The sequence below is a fragment of the Hypanus sabinus genome, chromosome 3 (genome assembly GCF_030144855.1).
Source record: "Hypanus sabinus isolate sHypSab1 chromosome 3, sHypSab1.hap1, whole genome shotgun sequence".
Taxonomy (NCBI): Eukaryota; Metazoa; Chordata; class Chondrichthyes; order Myliobatiformes; family Dasyatidae; genus Hypanus; species Hypanus sabinus.
This window is the reverse complement of record NC_082708.1, coordinates 41,656,641-41,676,478: the sequence shown is the minus strand read 5'-3', so window position 1 is coordinate 41,676,478 and position 19,838 is coordinate 41,656,641. Positions and strand designations below refer to the sequence as shown.

General features: G+C 39.8%; 1 protein-coding gene across 1 annotated transcript in view; it reads right to left on the bottom strand.

Moving 5' to 3' along the window:
* Nucleotides 1-15,872: 15,872 nt before the first annotated feature.
* usp12a (ubiquitin specific peptidase 12a) overlaps nucleotides 15,873-19,838 on the bottom strand; it is a 56,283-nt gene continuing 52,317 nt past the window's right edge. The window contains exon 9 of the mRNA XM_059964148.1: nucleotides 15,873-18,781. Coding sequence (XP_059820131.1) covers nucleotides 18,680-18,781 — 102 coding nt within the window. The 3' untranslated portion in view covers nucleotides 15,873-18,679. The remainder of the gene's footprint in view (nucleotides 18,782-19,838) is intronic.

Below are 19,838 nucleotides of genomic sequence, written 5' to 3'. Positions count from 1 at the left end.
TTGTTTCTAAATACCATTTTGACACTCTGATCGACCATGTTAGCTACTTTGAACAGCAAACAAACCTGCTATCATATAATGCTTTTCAGGTGCCTTTCAGTCTGGCATTAAGTACTTTACAGCCAATTAAACCGTGTTTAGTCACAGGAAATGCAGCAGCAAATGTGCACGTTATGCTTCAAACAATAAGCAATGCTGATTGAATTACCAACATTGATCAGGTCACTGGGACTGGCCTGGCACTCAACATTAGCAATCACAAGGGACTGATTGTGGAATTCAGGAAGGGAAAGTCCAGGGAAACACGCAGCAACCCTCACTTGGGGATCGGTAATGGAAAGGGCTTCAATGCTCCTGGGCGTCAACCTCTCAGAGAATCTCTCCTGTGCCCTGCACATTGATACAAACACAAAGAAGGCATGCCAGCTAAACTTCATTAGGGGCTTGAGGAGATTCATTACATCACCATTATGACTCCAGGAAATTTCTACAGAGGTACAGTGGAGGGTATTCTGATCCGCCTTCAATGGAGGCTCCAATGCACAGAATGGCAAGAGGCTGCAGAGGGTTGGAGATTCAGCCAGCTCCATCTAATACACACGTCCCTTCTCTATTGAGGACACCTTCAAAAGATGATGCCTCATGAAGGTGGCATCCATCATAGAAACATAGAAAATAGGTGCAACAATAGGCCATTCGGCCCTTTGAGCCTACACCAACATTATGATCATGGCTGATCATCCAACTCAGAACCCTATACCTGCCTTCTCTCCATACCCCCTGATCCCTTTAGCCACAAGGGCCATATCTAACTCCCTCTTAAATATAGCCAATGAACTGGCCTCAACTGTTTCCTGTGGCAGAGAATTCCACAGGTCATTAAGGACCCTCACTATCTGAAACATGCCTTCTTCTCAATACCTCTATCAGGGAGGAGGGCATTCTTCCCTTCCCTTCTACCATCAGGTATCTGAATGTTCCATGAACCTATGAACACTATTTCAATGCTTTGTCCCCTTTTGCACTGCTTATTTATTCTTTTCAATTTCTTATTGTTACTTAAGGTAATATACTTTATTGACCCCAAAGGAAATTACAGTGTCACTGTAGCATTACAAGGGCACAGATGTACAAATAGTAGAAGAGAAGTAAGAAAGAATTAAAAGAGTAAGCTACCTCAAACACTCTAACAGGAGGGGTCATCACATGAGGCTGTCATTATAGAGCCTAATGGCCGAGGATAAGAGTGACCTCATATAGCACTCTTTGCAGCATATACATTTTATATATTGTAAAGTGCTGCTGCAAAACGACAAATTTCACAACATACGTCAGTGATGATAAACCCAGCTCTGATTCTGAACACTACGTCCTCTTTTGCACGATTTATTTTTAACTCTACCTTACAGTAACTTTTTCAGGCCTTGCACTGTACTGCTACTCCAGCAAAAAACAAATTTCACAATACACAGTAAGTCAATGGTAATAAGCCTGGTTCTGATTCAGAGGAACAACTAACCTACTATTCCTCAGCATCGTGCTGTGGAATACTGAGAGCGCAGGCAGGTCTTCAATTAACATCTCATTTGAAAAACAGGGCCTCAGTACTGCACTGAATTTAAATCCTTGTACTTGTTTCTCCCAGTTGTACTACTGTATTCTTAAGTGTAGAATATGGTATGAATTTTGATAATGTTATTCTAAGCACTGCTGTTAGTTGGGTGATTACTGTTGACGGCCCGACCTTTGTCCTTCGAAAAACAGGTACATCACTAACCAAACACAACCTGAGCCACAGCTGATATTTTAATTCAAGCACCACATTGAACTTGTGCTTTTGATAGAAGACTAGCCTTTGAACTTTCTAGATCCATTATTCAAAAGCAAAGTACTGCAGATCCAGGATAAAAGAAAAAAGAGAAAATGCTCAAAAATGTTCAATGGACAAATAGTATCAGTTTTGAGATGAAATGGAAGGTTATTGACCTGAAATGTAAACTGTGTCCCCACCGATACATCCAAACTGCTGAACATGTTCAGCATTTTCCATGTTTATTGCTAGAATGATTAACAATCTCCTTGGGGAGGGTGGTCTCCTTTTACTGCATGACTGTGTTGTGCAGTATATGCTCTGAAACACAGAAACACAGGTTTCTGAAACAGAATTTTCAAAATTTTTTTATTGCGCTCTATTTTGGAAAGAGATAAGGAAATGAGGAGAGGGTAACAACCATGGAACATATGGCAACTGAAATAACAGAGGTGAAGTAATATGAAGGTGTGAGATCATGAACCTAAATGAAGCAGTTACTCCGTCCATTTGTCTGCAACTAAATCATATTGCCCTCAAACACGATAGATAGTTCAGGGCGTCCTTGAACATAGGACATTGTTAAGGAACTGCTTAGGGATTGTGTTGGAACCCGGAATAGCTGAGGATTAAAAAGAAAAGATGTGCAATTTGATACCCTGACTGTCTTCAGTCTACACAGTGGCACGATGAGTCGAGGTGCTGCCTCACGACTCCAACAACCTCGGTTCAATCCTGACCTCTGGTGCTGTGTGCACACGCTCCGTGTGACTCCATAGGTTTCCTTCCATTGCCCAAAGTCGACTATTTGGCCCTAGCAAATTGCCCCTAGTGTGTAAATGAGAGGTAGAATCTGGGCAGAATTTATAGGAGTCTATATAGCAATAAGGCACAGAAAGAGCTCCCTTCTATAAAGATACAAGAGACTGCAGGTACTGGAACTTGGAACAAGCATTCTGCTGGAGGAGCTGCTTGACCATGTGTGTGTGAGTGAGTGAGAGTGAGAGAGAGAGAGAGTGTGTGTGTGTGTATGAGAGTGAGAGAGAGAGAGAGTGTGCATGTGCGTGTATGAGAGTGAGAAAGAGAGAGAGTGTGTGTGTGTGTGTGTATGAGAGTGAGAGAGAGAGTGTGTGTGTATGAGAGTGAGAGAGTGTGTGTGTGTATGAGAGTGAGAGAGAGAGTGTGTGTATGAGTGAGAGAGAGTGTGTGTGTGTATGTGTGAGTGAGTGAGTGAGTGAGTGAGTGAGTGAGAGAGAGAGAGAGAGAGAGAGAGAGGGAGAGTGAGAGTGAGAGAGAGAGTGTGTGTGTGTGTGTGTGTGTGTGTGTGTGTGTGTGTGTGTGTGTGTGTGTGTGTGCGCGCGCGCACGCGCACGCGCGCGTAGGGGGTTGAAGGAAGTGTCAACATTTTGGATCGAAACGCTGCATCAGGACAAAGAGTAGAGAAGGAGGATCTCACCTCAGTCCTGATGCTGGGCTTTCATTCAAAACATTGATAATTCCTTCAACCCCAACCCCATCTCACACTCAGACGTTGCATAGCCTGCAGAGTTCCTCCAGCAGCCTCTTTCTATGCTGTAAGAAATTATGATGCAGTGGAATGCATTGTTGTCATGGTCTGCTCTCTAAGGGCAACCCATCCTCTTGATCAGAAGACAACCTCAAGTTCTAACATAACAACTGGAAAAACTAACAAAAACAATTGTTCTCTGCATCTTTGCTCATTCATGATAACTATTTCATTCAAAAATAATTGAATAAATAACCACAAAACCAGATGGTTTACTTGCATTGATCAGGGAAGGAAGATCTAAAGCCACAGCTTTGCGGTTGACTTTGAACCATTCTCTCGAATGCCCAAGTGACCTTGTACGGGGGAAATTTCGGATGGTCAGTGAATGTTGGCCATGAACAAATATGGCTGCAGAGAAAAATGAAACAGGGGTCATCTAACCAACTGGCTCTTCACAAGCCAATATTACATACTCGTTAGGAAGCAAGGTCATTAAGGTCAATTGCTTCTTGGTGCATCATGGTACACATTAGTAAATTCAGTCAATGAAGTTTAGTTTTATATTCCTGTTTGCAATTTTAAAATGCAAATATTCTTCGGCTATTATATCATTGCTACAATTCATTCAAGGATTTCCAATACTGAATAGGTTTCCTGTACAATAATGGATATCCATTTTATAATTTACAGTTAGGGCTCCTCTGCTTTACTCTACAGTTGTTGACGGACACAGGCCTTTCTTATTGTGGTTTTCTAAATTTTCTGGCAAGCTCCAGTCTGCCACGTAACACGTATGAATTAATTTGTACTCCCATACCAGAATGGTAAGCATCCAACTGAAGTACCACATGTAGACATTTGTCTGAATTTATTTTGTAAATTTGTGGCAAACAGCTGAACATTTTGGCATGACTCAAATTTGTCAGATAGACCTATTAACGGCTGACGTTAAGACAGCTGTGAAAACATGAGCAAAATGATTAATGAGCTTAATCACTTCCAATGTAATGTAGACTGCAAAAGTAAATATCAGAATGCTGACACAGTGACATTACCCATGTTTGCGACATCGCGGGCTGACTGGAAGTAAGTGTGCTCTTTTTGATGATTTACATGCAACTCTTGAGGAATTGCCATTGGGGACTTATTACAAATCTCTCAGGAACTTAAAATATAAACAATCCTTTGAGGTCTTCCCATGTTATTCACTGAGAATGGAACCAGAAAACTAATAATATGTTTTATCAAATTTGTATACTGTTATGATTTTCAATAAATGCACAGAACAAAAAAAACACATTTACAGATACTCGTTCATACTACACAGCAATCAGGCAAAAAATCTGCAGCTGTTACGGGAAACATCACCCCCAACACCAGCAGCTCCCTGCTGACATATTCACAAGTGGGAGACTGACACATGAAATACTGCAGGCCCAGGCCTTCTTCCAACTGCTACCAGAGGATAATGCTGCAAACTGTAATCTCCTTATCAAGAATTCCTCTGCTTTACACAGAAGCAAGTAAGCATTCCTTGGTGGTCAGTTTTTCTTTTGATGTTATGGATGATTTAAAGAGGAAACAGGAGCAGTTGTAGACGGCCCAGGTTTTCAAGGCTGCTCCATCAATCAATATGCCCATGGCTGATCACATATTCCAATGGCATGTTCCCACATTTCTTCCCTGTACTGTTGATTCCCTCCAGGAATATGAAATACAGCACTCTCCTTCTTGAATATATTCAAGATTTGGTCTCCACTGCTTTCTGTGGTGGAGAATTCCACACAATCATGACCTTCTGGGTGAAGGGAATTCTCCTGCTCTTTGCTCTAAATGGCACATGCTGTGCCTTGTTTTGGGAATTCGGGAATTCCCAGCCACCAGCAACGTTCTCCCTAATGGAACTGTATAGGCTTCTATGAGATCTGTTCTCTTTCTTCTATAGTAGGTCACTATACATTACAATAACAGATAAATAAATATTGCAGAAGAGGAATAGCAAGGTAGTGTTCTGAATGCCCCACAAACACTACATCTCTCTTCCTCTTTTGCACTCTCTATTTATTCAAGTTTGAAGTACATACAACCTTGAGATTAATCTCCTTACAAGCAACCACAAGAACCCATTACAAAAGAAAACTGTCAAACACCCAATGTGCAAAAATAAAAGAACAAGAAGTGCAAACAATAAAAAGTAACCAATTATCATTCAGAACTAAAGTTCAGGGAAAAGAGTTCACTGCCACAAAGCCAGTCATCACCACAGCCGGTCCGGGGGCCCATTGGTTGCAGGCCACAGCCTCATTTCAGCCCAGAGTCAAGAAAACCTCACCAAGCAACAAGCTGAACACCAGCTAGTCCCTCGCCTCCGGCTCTGATAACCTGACCTTTTCAACACCGGCCTGGCACTTCAATCATTCAAGCATCGGCTCATTCCTTATTCTTGGGCCTGCGCCCTGTTACTTCAGATCTGAGGCCCCAAATCTGCTCCAGCAATGGTCAAACATTGGCTTGTTTCTCGCTCTCGGGCCCAGGCCCTGCCACCTCAATTCAGCTCATTCCCTATTCTCAGGCCTGGGCTCTGCTGCCTCAGATCTGAGGCCCCAAATCTGCTCCAGCAATGGTCAACCACTGGCCTGTTTCTCGCTCTCGGGCCCAGGCCCTGCCACCTCAATGCGGCTCATTCGCTCCATGCCACAACTGTTCTGCACCTTCGAGACTTCAGTTCACAACACAAAAAATGCCAGGTCACAAAGCTCAGCTCTGAAAGGGAAATTACAGGCTATTGATTACAGTGATCATGTTCCAGAGGAAGTGTGATTCATAAAATAGTTTTTAGTTTTGGTTGTTACCAGTAAAGCATCATTTTAAAACAGAGTTCTAAGTTATAGTAACTTATCGCAATTTTACGTCTTGTACTTGACTGCTGCCATAGAACAAGTTTCATGACGCCTCTCAGTGATAATAGACCTGATTCTGATGTCCCAGTGAACATATGCTTAATCAACACAATCTCTCAATCTTGACATCCCAAAAGCAGTCTTGTCAACCTTCATTTGACTCCTTCCAAAGTTACGAATATTCTTTTTCATATTTGAATATCAAAACTGTTCACGTTTCCTGACGTTGTCCTGTCGAGGCTCCTCACAGCTACTCAAGACTTCTTTGCTCCTGCACTCAAGTCCTCTTGCAGCCAAGGCCAACGTGCTATTTGCTTTACAAATAATTGCTGCAGCCTAAAAATTTCTTTCAGTAATACATGGAGGGTGACACCCAAGAACTCCCACAAACAAATACCTGTTCCATCCTCAGTACCTACCCTATCCAGCAAAACCTGGATCAATAATCGCAGGGCACAAATATAAAATGACTGGCAAAACACTAGATGCAAAGTGAGGAATTGTTTAGAATATGGGACTTAGTGTGAGGGGTACAGAATTGGAGCAACAGCTTTTGAGAGCAATTTGAATGAGTTATCTGAGAAAATTCTGGGAAATAAGAAATCAGCTAACTTGTAATCATTTCTTTCTCATGGCTTAAGCTGGCATTGAACGAGATAGTTTTTGGCCTCAAGCAACCATCTAAGCCTCAGCTATGATAAAGTCAATTGGCATAAAGAAAAGGAATCGTCATTACTAAACGCCTAGGCATCAAACCCCTTAAGAGCCATAAATGAACAGGAACTTGCATTGTGTTCCGAAAAGAGTGATGTCAGAGATAAGCTCTGTGAAGCATAATATTAAAGGCTGACTTCAAAGTTACCCAAGCTAGCAAGATACAGGTCACCATTAACTGTATCATAGGACAAATATCCTTTCGCTTTGCTTGGAAAATATGGTTACTACATAAACTGAACACTGGCCATCTTATTGGAAAGCAAAATACTTCAGGCACAGGAAATCTGAAGCAACATGAGAAAACACTGGAATCAGTCAGAAGGCCGCTGCCGAGAGAGAGAGAGAAGCTAGCTAGCTCAGTTATCCTCACAGAACTGTGTGATGCTCATCTCTAGGAAAGAGCTCATTTCCCTCACAGTCTGCTTTGCGAATTGTTGCTTCCCCAGTTGGAACTTACATATACAGCAACATAGGGAGGCCTTGACTAGAGCTCACAATTGATTTGATAAGAGGACCTTATTCACATTTACCTTGCAGTATCTAAAGTCAGTACCAGGATGCTAAAAGAAGCCAACTAAATGAACTTGAAAACAATAATTTATTTTTAATTGAGCTTTTAAATTACTTTCAACATGGGCAAATGAGGGAATCTTGTACATGGGCAACTGCCTTGAGATTTGTACTGGATGGTCCCAAGTCCAGAATCACCGGCCATTTAACAAAAGTGACCCTTATTAACATAGTACATTACAGCACAGCACAGGCTTTTTGGCCCACAATGTAGTGTCAACCTTATAATCTTGTCTGCCTCAGCAGGACATTCCATGCACCACTCTCCACGCATCCACACAAACACCCAACTCTGACATCCCCCTATACTTTCCTCTGATCATCTTAAAGTTATGCCCCCTTACCATTTCCACCCTGAGAAAAAAGATGCCTCTCAACATCATATACAGTACACCTCTATCATGTCACCTCTCATTCTTCTTCACTGCAAAGAGAAAAGCCCCAGCTTACTCAACCTACCTTCATAAGACATGCCCTCTAGTCCAGGCAACATCCTGGTAAATTTCTTTTTGCACCCTCTCTAAAGCTTCCACATCCTTCATATAATGAGGCAGATTGTGCATGCTATTCCAAGTGTGTCTAACCGGGGTTTTATGGACTGCAACATTACCTTAAACTCAGTCCCGTACTAATGAAGCCCAACACAACATACACATTCTTAACAACCCTATCAACTTGCACAGCACCTTTGAGGAATCCAAGGACATGGACCCCAAGATCCCTCTGCTAAGAATCCTGCCATTAACCCTGTGCTCTGCCGTTAAGTTTGACCTTCCAAAGTGAATCACTTCACACTCCTCCAGGTTGAACTCCATCTACCACTTCTCAGCCCAGCTCTGCATCCTGTCTATGTTCTGTTGTAACCTATAACAATTCTCCACACTATCCACAACTTCACCAACCTTTGTGTTATGTGCAAACTTACTAACCCACTCTTCCACTTCCACGTCCAAACCATTTATAAAAATCACAAACAGCAGGGGCCCAGAACAGATCTCTCCAGAATACTATTGGTCACTGTCCTCCAGGCAAAATACTCTCCATCTACTAACATCCTTTGCCCTCCTTGGGCAAGCCAGTTCTGTATCCATACAGTTATCTCCCTGCATCCCATGCCTCCTGACTTTCTAAATGAGCTTACCACAAAGAATTTTATCAAACACCTTACTGAAATGCACATAAACCATATTCACTGTTCTACCATCATCAACAGTCTTATCACAACCTCTAAGAATGCAATCAGGCTCCTGAACCATGACTTGCCCCTCACAAAACCATGCTGACTATTCCAAATCAGACTACGCTTCTCTAAGTACTCCTAAATACTGTCTCTAAGAATCCTCTCCAATAAGACTCACTGATCTATAATTCCCAGGGTTATCCCTATTCCCTTTCTTCAAGGAAGGAATAATACTTGTCACTCTCTGATCACCTGGTACTACTGTAGCCAGTGAGGATGCAAAGATCATTTCCAAGGGTGCAACAATCTCTCTACCGCTTTCTGTAGTAACCTAGTTATATTGCGTCTGGCCCCAGAACTTATCTATCCTAACGTTTCTTTTTCCCTGAAGTTGTAGCACGTCCTCTTTCTTAATGTTGACATGTTCCAGCATATCTGTTTGTTTTACGTTGGCCTTGCAATCGTCCAGGTCCCTCTCACTGGTGAATACTGAAGCAAGGTATTCATTAAGGACCTTCTCTACCTCCTCCAACTCCAGGAACATGTTTCCTCTTCAATCCCTGATCACTCCTCCCCTCACTTTGGCCATCCTCCTGTTCTTTACATACATGTAGAACGCTTTGGGTTTTCCTTAATCCTACTAGCCAAGGCCTTCTCATGCCCCTTTCTGGCTTTCCTAAGACCATTCCTCATCTTTCTACAGCCCTCTTTGATCCTTGCTTCCTAAACCTTAAATGTGCCTCCTTCTTCCTCTTGACTAGATGTTCTGTTTCTCTCATCAACTAAGGGTGAAGGAACCAATCATCTTTTCTCTGTCTCAATGGGGCAAACCTATCCAGAATCCCCAGCAAGTGCTCCCTAAACAACTTCCATATTTCTATTGCACATTTCCCTGAGTATATCTGTCCCCGGTGTATGGTCCCCAGTTGCTGCCTAATAAGAGCATTAAAACTCAAAGCTTTTAAGTATGAAGGATGTCACTGTAACTAACTACCAGAGACAACCAAGAGGAAACCTAGTTTGATAAAATCACTAAGCACCAATGGAATGTACTATTATTAAAGATAATCAAGTATTCTGATCAGGTTTAATGACTATTACCAGAAGAGGAAGCACTAGCTAATTAAAGCCCATTAAGTGGTGACAAAATCCATTCGAGTATTCCAGTTGCTATCCTGAGGAGATCATCGACTTTATGGATTTGGAATTTTACTTATTTTTATAGCTTATTTTCATTTTGTGCATTGAATTAACCATCTGGATTACGCGTGAATCTGACCGCCATTTTAATTTTTAAGGCAATTGACCACCTTCCTCAAGAGCACACAGCTACGGATCACTCAGCCGTCAGAAATATTGAGTTTTGTTGCCACTACTAGTACTCAAAGGGAATATGGGTTCATTGTTTGTGGGAAGGCGCATCAGGCTGCATCTTTTGCCATTTCCATAAGTGTGACTGTTTTTTCTAAAACAAGGTATAGTTGCAAGCTCTCAACCCAGCACAAATGGAAACTCTGTAAGGAGCCAGCCAGATTCGAACTCAGGACCATTCGCCTCAAAGTCTGGGGCTGATCCCACTACACCACTGGTCAGCTTTCATTGTTTTGCAGTAATACTCAATGTTTCTGTGTTGTCCTTCAATAACATCAGACTACTCACTTTTGTATTCTTTTGTCTCTCATTTTTGAGCTGATAAAGACAAAGACACTGAAAGCTAATGTCTCCGTAATGTCACACAAAAATAACGGCTACTTCTAAGTAGAGTCAGAGTAGGGAAAGTGGTAAGGATACACAACTTAGTGAAGATTGAAAACCTAACAGGAGATTTGGCCCAATTATGGCTAAGAGGGAAGCTGAGAGCCAAGGAAATACTCCTAACGATTAGGAAAATTTCAGAAAAGGAATTCCAAGACATTGTTAAGAAAAAGGAATATATTACTGATAGTAAGGTCTGCTCACTAGAAGCTGTTGAACATCAGGAAACTGGCAGCTTTGGATACTATTTCCATGTCACTATCTTGGCTTTTGCAAATGAACCTGTTCTTGACAAGCGGGAAATTGTAGAATTTTCACTTTTTATATAATGAAATATCTTTTGCAACCAAAGACATTGACCATAAACACCAGTGTTAAATCATGTGCTTCTCCACAGTGAACACTGAAGCAAAGAATTCATTAAGGACCTCTCCTATCTCCTCCAACTCCATGCGTTTCCTCTACAATCCCTGAATGGATCTATCCTCACTCTGGCAATCCTCTTTTTCTTCACATACTCATGTGGAACACCTTGGGGTTTTCTTAATCCTACTCACCAAGACCTTCTCATGCCACTTTCTAGCTCTCCTAAGTTCTTTCCTAAGGTTCTTCCTGGCTACCTTATAATTCTCAAGACCCCTGTCAGGATTTTGCTTCCTAAATCTTAAGTATGCTTCTTTCTTCCTCTTGACTAAATGTTCTACCTTTCTTATAATCTATGGCTCCTTCACCCTACCATCCTTTCCCTGGGTCTCAGCAGGACATACCTGTCCAGGACTCAATACAAGGTCTCCCTAACAACCTCCACATTTCTGTGGTGCATTTCCTTGAGATTTGTTCCCAAATTACACGCCCACATTCCTGCCTAAAACTACTGTAATTAGCCCTTCCCAATTAAAGATTTTCTGATATTCTGTTCCTAACCTTTTCCACGGCTATGTTAAAGAATGGGGAGTTATAATCACCATCTTTGAAATGGGTGTGGTTTGGGGGGGTGGGGGGGAGGAAGGATCTGCTTGGTGGTGGGATCCCACTGGAGATGGCAGAACTGGCAGAGAAGCCACTCCCCCATTACTTTTACATCCCTTCCTGTCCCTATTGAAACATCTAAACCCTGGAACAGTCAACGGCCATGCCTGCCCTTGCAACAGCTAAGTTACAATAAGTTCCTTTAAAACCAAAATTCATCACATTGGCACATCCATGTTTATAAAGTACATGCGGACACGATAGGGTCTTTTAAGAGACTTTTGGTTAGGTACATGGAGCTTAGTAAGATAGAGGGCTATAGGTAAGTCTAGTAATTTCTAAGGTAGGGACATGTTCGGCACAACTTTGTGGGCCAAAGGACCTGTATTGTGCTGTAGGTTTTCTGTGTTTCTGTATCATTTCAGCACCCCCCCCCCCACTCCTCAAACTTGCTTGCTTGGGAAACACAAGAGTATTCAATTGCAGTCACAGACCCACAGAAGTTTGAGATACTTAAATGAATATAGCAGTTTCATTTGGCCAAATTATTAGGAAGCATACTTATGATGAAGCATACTTCATATTAATGATTCACTAAAGTAATAATTGATTCTATTAAAATTCTAAAGAGTGCCTCAACTAATCACCATATCCTGGTGAGTGTGCAGTGAAATGTGCTAGTTCATAGGGATCTTCTCTTCCTAGGGCTTTTAAGTCAGGATCTCTAAAGGCTGCTTACAAGGCAAATGACACAAGGACAAGGACAAGCGTGCTTGGGAAATTGCTTGTTTCCCCAACTCATTTAGGTGATAAGCATTAAACTGAAGGCTGACATGGCCAGAGATTAGTTTTCAATGAGAAATCATATGCACCCTAGCAGAGGATCCAGGTAAAGGAAACTATTTAAAACCTCTAAGAAAAAGTGGGTATTATTTTTTAATCTTTCGATTGACATCCATGCACTAAGTGCTGAAGATCTGCAAGGACCTTGAGATTGGAGACTGGATAGGATGTGAGAGACCAGGAATGTTGCCACTGGTGCCTAGTAGCCCCTTTAATGTTAAGTGCCCTCCCGCCAATGGTCAATGTTGCCCTTTTTTCTTGGGGTGAAAGCCCATTGTTTTATGGGGCTGCACTCTCCCATCTTTTCATTCTTTAAATGTTCTTACCACAGTGTGCTTGTGTGAGAAGTTCCCATTTTGTGTTGTCCAATTGAATGGCACCAAGTTGGGAACTATGGTGGAAACGATCCTTACATTTCAAAGAAAATGAGTAATTTCAGTCAGTGGCAAAGAAGTAATGTTGAAACACTGAGCAGCTGAGTTCAATATTATACATACCTAAAAGATAGGATGTACAAATCAACATATTTAAAAATAAATTTGGTCCTTTCAAAGAAATATGGTCAAGGATTTTACCAAATCAGTCATTACTGAAGCACAACTTCAAATAAAGACATGCTGTATGTTACATAAGGAAGTAAATAGATGTATTTATATTGGAGGCTCAAATGAAATGGGAACAGAAATTGTTAACTTAATGATTATAAAATTGAATCACTTTCATGGAAAGTGCTAATTTTCAGCTTTATTGCAAAATTGACATTCTGGTAGAATTATCAAAACTTACAAATTTGTGAGACAAAAAGACTGCTTGTCATTATCTACCCTTGTCAGATTTATCATAACATGTGAGGAGCTCTGTGCTATCCACATGGAATATAGTTCTTAAAACATCTTCTCAGGATTAACTCACAGCAGCTTTACAAATAGTTAATCAAACTGAATCCCTATAGAAATCAGTGCCTTTGAGAGAACAATATTGTAACTTCAGAATATGGTTGCCATAAATGGATTATTTAGGCAAAGCTTCCGTCAGCTATGATGAGAAGATTTGTAACATTTAAAGAATAGGAACTACTAGCTTGTCTCTTAAGTGCAATATTCAAATCAAATAATTTGAAAATTGTTAAAGCTCCAAATCTTTGTACGTCATATTATGAATTCCTCCTGGGTCAGGTTAAATGACTCATTAGAAGACAAAGTTATTAGAAAAATTTGGTGGCTCAGACTCAGATCTATTTGATTCTAATGACCTAGCATGCCAAGGTAACATAATTAATTCTAACCGACTGATCCAGTTTGTTAAATAATGAAAAGGCCCTAAGATCCAAATATGCCAAGATAATTCAAACAAAGTAAATCATTTATCTTGCCTCTTGCCAAGAATTGTGAAATACCAATACCGAGGTCCTTTTGAAACAGCAACTGTCAACTTACATCACAAGCAATTTAACAAGCTTCTATTATTTTTAGCTAGCAAAAGAAAAATTGTTTTAAGAGGAAGCACTGTGACGATGGAAGAAGTCATATCTAATCTATGAACGGCCACGTCAGATTTATCCTGTCAGATCTGTGCCAGAGTCGGCATACATTTTGTTTGGTCATATGGATTATATCAAGCATAAGTATACAAAATTACAGCTTCAGAGTAAAAATACTTGTGAGTAGCCAAGTTGGTGCAAAGCTTTTCATTCTACCCAATAAAGCATAGTGAATGGCCATTTAATCAAATTTTTCCAAGTGCATTATTCTCAAATTTCTTTGTTATTTATTTTATCTAATGGTCACTAGTTGGCACGTGTCCTAGTGGGCAAGGCATCAGACAAGTAACCTGAAGGTCACTGGTTCGAGCCTCAGCCGAGGCAGCGTGTTTGTGTCCTTGAGCAAGGCACTTAACAACACATTGCTCTGCGACATCACCGGTGCCAAGCTGCTTGGGTCCTAGTGCCCTTCCCTTGGACAACGTCAGTGGTGTGGAGAGGGGAAGGCCTGCAGCTTGGGCAACTGCCAGTCTCCCATACAACCGTGCCCAGGCCTGCGCCCTGGAAACTCCAGGTGCAGATCCATGGTCTCTCGAGACCGACGGGTGCCACCACCACAATGGTCACTATATTGGAATATAAATTACAGGAAGGCCAGCATTGATATGCTGACTGGTTCTGTATTGTTAAGATTAACCCATGATGTATTGAAAGCATTGGCAACTTTCCACGCTAATTTGTAATGTTTACATTTATAATGATATCTACCAACTTGATATACTTTAATGATCATTCTGTTACCAAAGCATTCAAGTTTAAGCACTGCAACACCACCATTGGCAATAGTGTTGAAGTATAGTACAAATTTAGATAAATAGTTCCATAAAAAAACAAGGAGGCACAACAGAATCAGATACAAAAATTGACATTAGTATTACTTCAAAATGGGGACAAACTCACTGTGCATTCATGTCAAATTAGGCCTTGTTGCATTAGGTAACATGTGAGGACAATGATGGGCAGTAGATGCAATAGCTTGTTACATTTGTGTTTAATGCTCTGTCAGAAACACCATATTAAAACTGCCATTATATGTCAAAGCAATAAAAGGTTTAAGCATGGAGACAAAGATTTTGCAATTGTTGGAAATCTTGAGCAACGCACACAAAATGCTGGAGAAAATCAGCAAGGGTAGGAGAATAAATAGTCAATGTTCTGAACCAAGACCTTTGATCAGAACTGGAAAGGAAGGGGCAAAAGTCAGAATACGATGGGGGGAGGGAGGAAGCAGTCCATGCAGGCAGGTGGTGGGGAAACCAGATGAGGAGAATGAAGTAAGAATTGGGAAGGTGGTAGGTGGAAGTAGTAAAGAAGGAATGTGGTAGAAGAGGATGGTGGACCATGGATGGAAGTGATGGGCAGCTGAGGAGAAGGGGTGAGAAGAAGAAGAAACAACGAGGAATAGAAAAGGAGAGAAGGAAGAAGGGGGAGGAATTACTGGAAGTTAGAGAAATTAATGCTTATGCCATCAGGTTGGAGGCTACCCAGACAGAATTTGAGGGGTTGCTCTTCCAACCTGAGTGAGACTGCACTGGGAACACTGAATACAATAGATGGCACTGACCGACTTGCAGGTGAAGTGCGGCCTCAACTAGAAAGATAGTTTGGAGACATGTATGATGGTGAGGGAGGTGACGTAGGCTATGAGCATGTGCATGCCATATAATTTCACAACCAATACAATTTCAGATGCTTTACCCCATTGATTATTGAATCATAAGGATCTTTCAAGTGTACAGTCCTATTAGTCTCAACAAGTCATTCAAAATTTAATTCAGGCTGAGACCCTTCGTCAGAACCCTTCGTGAGTCCTGGCGAAGGGTCAAAGCTCAAAACGTTGACTGCTCATGTCAACGGATGCTGCCTGACCTGCTGAGTTCCTCCAGCTTGTTTGTACATGTTGATTTGACCACAGCATCTGCAGTGTACTTTGTGTTTACTATCGTTTTGAGCCTTACTTGTACAGGACCCAATGTATTTTCTGATGAAATAAAATGTAATTGGACATGACAATTTATTTGATGAATCTGTATAATTATCAAAGAGAATATAAAATTCAAGCTGTCCTTAGATTTGTAAATTATATTTTTTTTATTTAAGACAAAAACATAATTAAACAGTCTGTCTCAAGTAACCCCTTAAATACACCTAAAAATCAGTATCAAAAGTGCAACAATTTATAATTTAGAGTAATTTTTCAATATATACATACAATATTATGCTATCAAAGAACATACATTTTTCTGTAGAAATTTTTTTCCTTTTTTTTTTAAAACGCAATATACAAAATATTCAGCTGTGCCCCAAAGAACTTCATGACTTAAAGACACAAATCAGTTCCATTATTCACCAGTTACATTTCCCTATCACCCTGATTTCTGATGGCTAATATGCAAATATTGTAGTACTTTACCAAACTATGCACCATCTGACTGCAATACAATAGCCAAATTAGTTCAAAGTCACTAAAATCTACATCCAAAACATTTTGTTTCACAAAACCCGAGCAAACACAGGAACAAATGCGTAATGCTGCAATATTCTAAAGATATATCATTCTACCAATGATTTTGTTTTTCTTTTATTTAATTGAAGCATTCCTTTATTTTAAAAACAAGAGAGCGACTATTAAGTGTACAATCCTTCCAAAGTTAAAAGTAGGGAGGCAGAGAGGAGGAAGCAAAATGCATTCAACAGAATGTTCATGGCTTCTCTACTCCTGATTCCCAAAAATGTGTTTTAATGCAGGGATAAAAGGAAATTGAAGTACTATTAAGTCCAACAGACTTAAATAAAAAATAACATTTTTAAAGATAAAAGCTAATTGGGACTTGAGCTACTACTTTATCTACTTAGAAGCCAATCAGTCTGAACAGGCCCCGTTCCCAACAACTTAACATCTTGCCACAATAACATGATACCATACCTTTCTGAAGAAACCTAAACAAAAATGCTAAGGGCTAAATGGCATCAATCGTAAAGACCACAGCATTTCCTGAGGCAACAAGTCAAAAAGCATTATTCTAACAGCTACAAGATGTTCTCTGATGAATTAAAGTTTTCTTTTTAGCAGCAGATAGACATTCTTCATTGGATTTCAAAGTATCAATATGAAATACTATACAAGAGAAAGGTGGTAAAGTTCTCCACCTAGTTTATTCAAAACAGTGATTTTGGTCTTAAACCCTAGGTTAAAGTTTTTGCAGGCCACTTTAAAATTCATTTTGGGATGAGTATAGTATGCTCTCATATCAATCATAAATGCTCGGATCCTGTTAAACTAACGGGTAACAAATCTATCTTCAAATTATAGGCATGCTTCGGACATCTAATCAGATAGCATCAAACCTTGATTCAGAAACATGGGCTGGTGTGCATCATGAGGAGTAGCCAGGCAGCGATTTACAATCAAGTTTGATTAAACTTACTCAATTTGAAACTAATAAAGGGAAGGGGGATAGTTTTACAAAGAAAGCCTGCCAGTCATTTATAGGAATTGTATAAACAGTGTGCATCAATTCCCATAAACAGAAATGCAAAACAGTTCCAAACCTATATATGCTGTGTAAACAGGGTCTTCAAATATTACATTCATCTGTGACTGTGAGTTCAATAAGTGCATGGGCGCACAAACCATATATTCCAGGCAAAATAGTCAGTTACTTCAATCACCACATTGAAGAACATAAAGTAGGAGAAATTCTAAGATGACAAAGAATAACTTTACAAAATAGTGAGCAAAGATTTATAGGAACTGAAATAGTAAATAGAAACCAATGAATCTTAAAATGATTAATCACATTATTTATATATTATATACAACTGAAAATAAGTAGTGCTCACTCCAATATAACAGAACAGTAGGGGGATTTCATTCTACTAAGGCATTTAAAATATGATTTTATTTACTTTTTCTTTATATATTTGCATGGAGACAAAAACAATTGGAATTATTTTAATAACACTTTGCCACTTTACAATTTCTCTGGGATACGAAAAGCTATTAAAAAAGTATTTTAGTTTGTTGACGCTACAAAATTGTTTTTATGTTGTATTTACAAGGCCTTATAACTCTGCCATTGCTCTTGCCCTGTATTTAACATCTACACATATAGGATGCTTCTTGTGCATTAGACAACTCAGTAATCAGCACCAGATTTTTGTTAACAAAAAGTTCAGATGATTAGATGGTAAAAAATTTTTAAAACACTCAAATTTAATGCAACTTAACACCAAGACTTCTGGAATATTACATATTCAACTTGTGGAAATTGAAAAGAGACAACTGCAAGACTAGGTGTTGGTCAAGTATTTTGTTTTGTTAGAAAGAGATTCAGAAGCCTTACAAAAATCCACAATATTATGTTAGTCTTTGGTGACAATTTTTGCGCAAACTTGTTATGATGAACTATCATCATTTTTGGTCAATATTTTGAAAAAAAAAATTTCAATAGTTCCAAAATTTGAGGATGTAAAAAATTGCCTAACGTAAAATGCCAACTGGATGAAACCAGGGAAGATTAATCAGGTCAAATATCAGTTCACTTTGGTTTCATTCATATGCATTTAGCATGCATCACCTTCAGTTATGTCAGACTGAGCTCTGGAACCAACATTTTAGCACCAGCTCAGTGACCCACTTACACAAGCAACATTGCTGCTACTCATTTCAATGTAATTTTTTTTAAATGAGTAAAACTGCTTTCATCACAAAGGATATTTTTGATTAGCCATTAAAATCGGTATGACTCTAGTGTAACTGAAACTCCATAAGCAAGATGCAATGTTCTTCCATCTTATGCTTCTTCTGAATGATCTCAGTGCCTTGTTCTGCAAGGGTCAGCATTTGGAAGTGAGTGAGATGGAACTGTTCTCTTGCACTCATTTAATCCCTGGACTGGTAGAAAAGGATATAACCAGATTCAGAGGTCTTTGAGATATCAGAAGTCAATCCATAGAATTCCTCAATGGCTTGTGCATCTATTTTCTGTTGGATAGATAACAAATTATATTAATGGAGAAAGTGCAAAAGAGGAGCTATCTTTTATCCAAATAGCTTAGTCTACCAAAATAGTCATAAATGATTAATTCTAAACACAGTTGGTGCAAGAATGAATCACAGGAAGGTTGTTATCTAAGGCATAGATAATCTGCATTTCTTTTTATTAAAAGTCCCCAAATTAACAACCTACTGGGGAATTTTTAAAAAATCCATGGAAACAAAAATGGGCGACTAGCAATCAAAACGGGACATTGGAAAGTATACCAATTTACAAGTTTGCAAAACTGCTCAAGAAAAATTTCAACCCAACCAGTTTTCTACTAATGATATATTCTGAGAGCAGCATCAACAATGAATGTGTCCTTTACCAACTTCAAAGATTAACTTTATCAGTCAAGAATGCATCTCCTCAAATTTGACTGTCCAAGAAGTTTGTCTCCATCTTGTATCATGATGCATCCTACACATCATGATATCAATCCAATCTGATCCAGATTTTAAAAGCCAGTCCCTATGCTGAGTGATACCAAGATGCATTATTGCACCCCTCCACCCCACCAATGTATTTCCAAATCCTTGTCACAGCAATACTGCATCCCAGTTCCAGCAAGTTTTCCAATGAAGTTAGGCACTCTGCAGGACAAATGAGAAGCTATTCAACTTACTTTGCCTCCACCTCAGAACCAAATTTTAGACATCAAGTTGCAAAACACATGCATGAATGCATACCTAAGATGGAACTTCGTCATTATTAATTCATTCACTGAAGCATTCGAGCAAATGACTCTTGTATCTGCAAAACAAAGCATCTCTACCTATCTGCCAATACTGCACAAGACTGGCAAGGCCCTGGGAAAGCACGGACCACTTTCTATATCTCAGAGGTCATCTGCAGTGAAGACAGATCAATAAAACTCATTATTGCCTGCAACCTGTCTTTGAAAGAGTGTTTTGTACACCAAAACACTGATTGAAACATTTAAGATAATTAAAGGATTTGATAGGATTGAGGCAGGAAATATGTTCCAGATGTTGGGAGAGT